We start from the raw sequence: 7,906 nt of genomic DNA, 5'->3' as shown, positions 1-7,906 counted from the left end.
ATTTACTATGCCGTACAAAGTTTCAACCCTTTTCTCTCTCACTTGATGAGTCGCGTTGGGGTCGAAATACGTTGCTTCTTGCTTCTCGGCGTCGTGCACAAATCCTGACCAAATCAATCAAGGTATTCTCACTACGATCTATCCTTAATCTCCGCTTAATTATCGCTTTAATTCATTCAATTTCAATTTCGCCTAATTCAATTACCGTTTCCTGCAATCAGAATCCCTTGTTTCAACGAACGATTCGATTCGATTCACGTTCTTTATATGCAGATGATTACTGTAGCTAAATTTAGGTTTTCAATTTATATTTGAAATAGTCGAAGAGTTTAGGTTTTTGGAGAATTAGTTTTAGGAATTGTTTGTATATGTGAATCGAAGCTGCAGTTATGATGTTTTTGTGTTTAGGTTTTGAATTTGTAGATGAAATAGTTGATTTGATGCACGTAGAGTTTAGGTTTTTGGAGAATTAGTTTTAGATAGGTGTGAATTGAAGCTGCAGTTGTAAATTTATGATTTTTTGTGTTTAGAGGTTTTGAATTGGTGATTGGATTGTAGGTTTTGTGTTTTGGTTGTGTTGTGAGTTGTGAATGTGGTGTGGAGGTTTGGTTGGAGATAGTTGAGGTTTTGGTCCGGTAGGGTTTGATGTTTGGGATTGTTAGATGTGGATTTGAATGTTGAGTTATTGTAGGTGATTGATTTTGGCCGAAAACGCACGCTTTTGTCATTTATGTTACATGTTTGTAGCATTTGACTTGAAATTTGTTCGATTTTTGAATAATATGATGAAAGATGTATGGTATTGTACACTTGTATATCCACATGCGCTTATCGATGTATAACTTGGAGAGAATTTGAACAAGTCCTTGTATTGACTTTTGAGATGCATCATGCATCCTATTACTTTTTTGATGTCTTGACTGAAAAAGAAATGTGTTGTTAGTGTGATTTTGATTATATTCAACCTTTATTTATTGTTTTTGCTGCTCTGATTTTATTAGCGAAAAGTTAAGCTGAATCTTTATACACCTGGAGTTGTTACATTTTGTTATGAAATATATTGTTGCTAGAAGGCAGGAGGATTTAAATGAATTTACAAGCTCCAATAGCAGGACAGTACTCAAGGCAGGTTTCCAATCAAGGCGGAGCTTCATTGCCTGCCATCCCACAGCAACAGAATATGATGCAGAACTCTGAAGGTGGTCCCCGTGCTCCAGTAACTATGGAGCAAGCAAGGCAGTTTATACGAGATAGAATGTAAGTTATTTTTTACATGTATCTATATGTCTCGTGTATTTTGTGTGTGACTAAAATGTCTGTTTGTTACTATACTAGTGTTTGATGTAGTTATTGTAAGTGTAGAGAAGTAGAGAACTATAGACAATATTTAGTTAGGATTTCCAATTCTCTTAACTTCGTATACTGCCTAGTTTATTCATTGTTTTCTTCACATCTATGCTTGAAGGTATTCCTAAATAAATTGATCGTTTCACTTTCACTCTTAATATTTTCATGATGTTAGTCCTATGTACAATCACAGGAGATATGACTTTCATCTTCTAGGTTACAGACACTTATATTCATCTACATTACTTGTGTACAAATTTTATGAAGTAATTTGCTGTTGTGTTAATAAGTATTTTAGGAAGTCAAAAAAAGCAACACGCATTGAAAATCAATGGTAATAATATTTAATTAATTCCCTTCTCTTGCATAAACATTGTGTCGAGTTTGTTATTCTGTCTTATCTCGTAATCATGTTCACGGCCTTTTGATTCTGTTTGTTTTCATGCTTTCTCTTTATATTTATAGCTCAGAAATTTTTGTAAAGTGCTTCATGAATTAGAGTTATACCATGACTTTTGGTGGATCATATAGATTAAATCCTGATGAAATATCTTAATATTTTTCTAGCTATAAGTTCCTCACGCAGCGACTAACTCGGGAAATGCCTCCAAAGAATTATCTGGATATTGTTAGACGCTTGGAGGAAGGCCTGTTTAAAAGTGCTCAATCAAAGGTTTTTTCTTTTTATATTTACTTTTATCGTACGATATATTTTCACTTGCTGTATACATATTATATTAATTTGTATTGATGGTATTTGGAAAGTTCTATGGACGATAAGTTTTAAAAAAGAAGAAAAAGAAATGGATATTATTTTTAATTTGTTTATATTATGAACCATTAATACATATATACACACATGTCACATAATATGATTTTTTTTCCTATTTAGGAGGAATATTTGAATTTAGATACATTGGAAAACCGTTTGCAAGCTCTGCTCAAACGAAACTCAATGAACAATCAAAATCAACGATATCAGCAACAAAGTAATGCGAATGCCTCAATGGGAACAATGATTCCAACTCCTGGCTTCCCTCAAAACGGGAACTCAGGTAACATGATGTCATCAGTTGTCAATCAGGGAAGCTTTTCCATGACTACCCCTGGGCCTTCTAGAAGCATGCACACTGGTTCATTTGATGGTATTTGTTCTCTTTTTACAATTGTTTTTTGAGTAAAATGCCATTTTCGTCCCTAAGGTTTGGCCAGTTTTGCGACTTTCATCGAAAGGTTTGTTTTTCCTCATCTGGATCCAAAAGGTTTGAAATCTTGCCATTTTCATCTGGCTCGTTAACTCCATTCATTTTCTCTGTTAAGGCATGGGTATTTTTGTCTTTTTTGTTAACTTAAGGGTATTTTGTTTTTTTTCTATACTTGTACATTATGCTAAATGCTTGTACATAAAGTGAAAAAGACCGAATTGGCCTTTAAGTTAACGAAAAAGACAAAAATACCCCTGCCTTAACAGGGAAAAATGGATGGAGTTAACGAGCCGGATGAAAATGACAAGATTTTAAACCTTTTGGATCCAGATGCGGAAAAACAAACCTTTGGACGAAAGTCGCAAAACTGGCCAAATCTCAGGGACGAAAAGGCCATTTTACCTCTTTATTTTTTTATACAAGTGTTATCAACTTTTATTAGAAAAACGTTCAACTGGATCTGCTTTTACAGGTGGTTTATCAGATGGATCTCAATAGGCGATGTCTAATTTTTCATTAACAGGTGGACAAAGAATCGGCAGCCAAATGATGCCTACTCCTGGATTAAATAATAGTAATAACGGGTTGACGCTAACCCGCGCGTTGCGGCGGGATATCGATTACGAATGACTCTAGTATATGTATATGAGACTTGTGTGTCGATTAAATGTTTCTTTTCTTGTAGAATAGGATCTTCGCAAATAAATGTGGGCTAATTGTACTATTTTACCTGAAAGAGTTACATAGACATAACTCGTGTATGTGTGATTGAAGTGATAAAAGGGAACAAAGTACTCGGATTAGATAATGCGAGGTTGTTTCCCGATGACCTATTAACCAATAACCAACCCTAACCCTTCCCGTGAAATCTCGGTTGCCAACGGCACCAAGAACGTACGATCGAGACTAGAAATTGTAATATAGATTAACACGCTACAATCAATCAAACATACACCACGACATTCAAGCAACGCAAGATATCATTCTAGAAATGCAGAAATTTAACACACAAAAGTCTTAGAAACATTCACCTAAGATGATCACCGAAGAGTTTAGCCGGACATGGCTCGGTGAATCATCATCAACATTAATCTAGTGTTCATACGAATTAAAAACACAAACCGAATGTTTAGAACCGTCAATGATGAGATAATACCAAAAGACACACAAAAAACGAGTATATTGTGGCAGTTACACATTTCACGTTCAGGCACCACCGTAAATTACGGCTCCACCGTAATTTACGGTGGCCATCAGATTGTTACGGTGAATCAAGACTGAGTTACGGTGCAACATAAATGAGAAAATGGGTCACCGTAAATTACGGCAGTACCGTAATTTACGGTACCAAGCTGCCTTCACTTCTTTGTTTTGTCTTGTGTTTTTCTCTCGACCCGTTTTCACCAAAGCATCCATAAGCTGCCTTTTATCCATCTCTTATCTCCTAATTTGCACCTGAAACATAAGCATCGTAGTTATCTAATTCAAGATAATTACACGGCTAAATGGAGGATTATTTCATGTTTTAACACACTTAAGGGTTGTCCAAAGGACCACCCGTCACATCCCCACACTTAACCGTTGCTTGTCCCAAGCAACTCATCAACATAGTTTCGAAACAAGTGATCAAATCAGCCAAACAAATCATGCAATTTCTTTACCAACCCCCTTTTTAATGCCCCAAGCAATACACCCCTCACAATTTCTCTCCTCTCGGCTACAAGTGGAAACTAGCAAAGATAAGCTAGACACACACTAGGCAAACGGGTGGTTGCGCAATCATAAGCTTGTACCTGAATCAACTATCCTCCTATAACGGGTCAAACATGAATGCAAATCAAAAGGGGCTTAAAAGTTGTAATGTGGCTAGGTGTATGGGTAGGAAATGGAATATATATGAGTAGCGAAAATTCGACCCGGTCTTTTTATTACAACTACCAAAAACAACTAACAATGCATACTACTATATACAAGACAATGAAACCTTTTTTTTTTTTTTTTTTTTTTCATTTTTTTTTTCATTTTTTTTTCTTTTTTTTTTTCAATCACACAATACGATAATACACTAACCATGACTATTTCAAACTCATAAACTACTAATTATATCACTAATGCTATAAGACCGGGTCAAATTTGGGTACATTTTCAAGTAAGTAGCTAGGGGAAACAAATGATAGGCTTTAGGCACAAAATTGGGCAACTAAATGACCAAACCCCCGCCCCTCTCACTACCATGCTCATATATATAACTTATGAGGTCCAACCCCCCAAATCCCACACTCACTCACACAACCGACGAGGCTACCTAATGCCCTTATCCTTTCTACATTCATGTCTAACAACGGATTCAAATTGCATTCAAGCACAAGTTCTAACACACCCCCACCCGTAGCCACTCTCATCAAAGATTATTTATATACACGTGTGGCTACAACTCTTACCAAGAATGAAAAGGGTAATAAGGGTTGCCGGTGTATTGACTTGGGGATAAATTGGGGCGACAAGATTTCACATTGTTTTGCTCGACTTAAAATTTTTCAAAAATCTTCAAAAAAATTCCCCCCATCCCCACACTTGGGATACATTGACCCCAATGTATGGCTTTGAGAGGCTTTGATCACTAACCCACTTCGACATCCACAAGAAGCTTCTCATCTCAAACCCCAAATTTCTTTTTTTGTATTTTTTTCATTTTATATTTTTTTATGTTTTTCATTTTAAACACAACACCACCAACCAACCAAACCCAACAATCAATCATATGATCAATCACCACCCATCCTCCCACCATAATCAACATAAACCCACAAATATATACAAACTATACAAGAGAGAGAATACCACCTGATCAATAATAACGCGGTCCTGGGGGCCCAAAAATGGACGACATCATATCGCTCCATTCTCCAAACCCGAACGAGCCGCTACTGCTTCCCTCTTGTTGTTGTGGTCCCTCTTGCCGTCTTGGATCAAGCCACTGAGAATGGTGGAGTTGTGGAGTCGGATACGAAACGCTGCCATCATACGGTGGCAATGAGGCATAATCCACATGTTGTGGATCCTCAACCACCGGCCTTCCGGCATGCCAATCTGCATGCATCCGCCTCATCTGATCATCGTGATATCGGTTATTCATTTCCACCTCCTGCGAATATGCGTGGGTCCGGTGCCATAATTCATTGCGGTCGAAGCTATGTTTAAGCGCCCGCTCAATACTAGCGCTATTCCGCGTGCCTTGATCAAATAACGACCTCTCCGAACCCGACCAAGTATCAAAGATGGCCGCCGGCGGGCGTTGGCTCTCGATCACCTCCTGCATTGAACCACTATAAGCCCACCCCGGCTCATATGGTTGCTGCGCATAGTCGTAAAATGTGCCACCATGACCACCATGAAAAGCCCCAAAACCAACATTTGCACCACCCGTTGGCTCGTCTGCGTAATCATCATCCCCACTCGGAACTAACTCTTCATCACTCTCAGGTTCATCCGGTTCTCCCGGTAACAATTCCCTTGCCCCTAATTTCAACGCCCTCCACCGTTGACCCTCCGATTTCAGCTTGTGATAACGTTCAGACGAAGTGTATGTCCAAACGTTTCCCAACCTATCCAAAGTAAAAGGCAAGTGCCTTTTCGTTAAACCACGGTCTTCAGATGTGAGTGCCTTCTGCTGTTTCATTAAGCCCGTTATGATGCGACAGTACGGGACAATGTCTCTCCCGTATTTGTTCCGACATATCCACAAATGGTGCATGATCAGGTAGCGGATTGGAAAGCGTGGGGATCCATGCATCAATGAATACAGAACAGGTATTTCTGGAAACCTCACCTGCTCTTTATCCCCTCTCCTTGGGATGACATTAAGTAAACAGATCGTATGCAAGAGCTTGGCTTCTATCTTCAGATTTTTTCGGTATAACACGCCACCATACCTACCGGGCAAAAACAAATCCGCCAACATACTGTTCCATGTCACGTGCTTCTCGGGTTTGAGCAATAAATCATCAAGCGTGGGAATCATGTACTCCCTAGTTGGAAGGCTATCATATTTTCCCAACTTCTTCAACGTATCGAATGACATTTCAACTGGTACCCCATGTACCATCCCAACCAACTTCATTTGTGATGGCCTGTGGAAATTGTGACATTTAAGCGTTGCCATCCACTCCTGAATCTCAGTCAAAAACAAATTGCTCTTATCCTTATCCCAACACTTGAGTGCTCCTTCCCAACCCAAAGCACGGAACTTGTCATACACCCCGAACTGGCCCAACTGAGGCTCATCAACATCTCTTTCACAGATAAATGCGGCTGCTTTATTCTTTAACTTGTTCATGCAGTCGTTATACAGAGTTGGCTGCCAAATATCGGGTTGGTCATCCAACGACCCCGAATTCCACACCGGTTTATCACGTGGGTCTAACTGTATCTCTTCTTCTTCCTCGCTTTCGCTTTCACTAACCCTACCCAGATATTGCCTCTTCTTCGATGGCTGCTCCTTTTCCTTACCCTTGCCCCTTGATGAGGATGAACTTGAACCCGGCTTTTCCTTTGTCTTTGCCATTCCTACACACATGAAGAAACAACAAAATAACACAAAAATTAACATTCTCTTCACAAATCATCCCCACACTTGCTTGTTGCCATGGTTGTAGATGTTAGTGAACCCAAAATGTATCAAGGATTTTTCAAAAATTGGGCATGGTGTCTCTACAATGTAGAACATCCCAAAATTTCACTACTTTAACCATAATTCCTACATCTACAACCATCAACCATGTTCAATAACAATTCCATACTCATATCCTAGCAACAAGCAAGTGAGCAAGAACATATAACCTAAATCACCTTGTTTTTCACAATGCATCTCCATAATATAGTAAAATAAGTGTTCATACCTTGTTTCAAGATGAGAGGATGCTTGTGAAACTAAAAATCCCAAAACCCCCAAATTATCTCAACCTAGGGTTTCAAACTTCGACCCCAAAACCGCGTTTTCTCTGGAATTCCTCCTCACAATCACGAAGCTTGGGAAAAATTAGTCGATTTAGACCAAAACCTCACTTGATTTGGACAAAGATTGAGGATTTTATGAAGAAAAGAAGGTGGAAGAAGAAGAAGAATGAAGGTTCTTGGAGAAGAAGAGGTTGGTGAAAAAGTAGAGAGAAAATGGATGGATGGGGTTTAATGCACGTGAAAGGCTGTTTATTTTCGCTTTTTTTTTCATTTTTTTTTTTTATATCCATACGGAATCCTAGCGACCGACAACATTTTTCACCGTACCGTAATTTACGGTCTCACCGTAAATTACGGTGAGACCTGGATGTCAAATATTCACCGTAATTCAGGCTGTT

General features: G+C 38.7%; 2 protein-coding genes across 3 annotated transcripts; one reads left to right on the top strand and one right to left on the bottom strand.

Annotated features, from left to right (window-relative positions):
- Positions 1-3,305, top strand: LOC110941379 (histone acetyltransferase HAC1). Of its 2 annotated transcripts, none has more exons than XM_022183002.2 (5): positions 1-122; positions 1,074-1,257; positions 1,915-2,020; positions 2,240-2,492; positions 3,025-3,305. In XM_022183002.2, exons 2-5 carry the CDS (start codon positions 1,088-1,090, stop codon positions 3,048-3,050), a joined length of 555 nt encoding a protein of 184 aa, XP_022038694.1. In that variant the 5' UTR covers positions 1-122; positions 1,074-1,087; the 3' UTR covers positions 3,051-3,305. The 2 variants fall into 2 exon arrangements, with proteins under 2 accessions (XP_022038694.1, XP_022038695.1); XM_022183003.2 differs by having other exon boundaries at positions 7-122; positions 1,071-1,257.
- Positions 3,306-4,869: 1,564 nt separating this feature from the next.
- On the bottom strand, positions 4,870-7,697 carry LOC110941378. Its single transcript, XM_022183001.2, has 2 exons — positions 7,451-7,697; positions 4,870-7,118 (listed from the first exon to the last, which is right to left on the bottom strand). Exon 2 carries the CDS (start codon positions 7,114-7,116, stop codon positions 5,401-5,403), a length of 1,716 nt encoding a protein of 571 aa, XP_022038693.1. The 5' UTR covers positions 7,117-7,118; positions 7,451-7,697; the 3' UTR covers positions 4,870-5,400.
- Positions 7,698-7,906: the final 209 nt, after the last annotated feature.

This window comes from Helianthus annuus, chromosome 5 (genome assembly GCF_002127325.2).
Source record: "Helianthus annuus cultivar XRQ/B chromosome 5, HanXRQr2.0-SUNRISE, whole genome shotgun sequence".
Lineage (NCBI taxonomy): Eukaryota > Viridiplantae > Streptophyta > Magnoliopsida > Asterales > Asteraceae > Helianthus > Helianthus annuus.
Note: the sequence above shows the minus strand (reverse complement) of the source record. Positions and strands in the feature narration are given on the sequence as shown.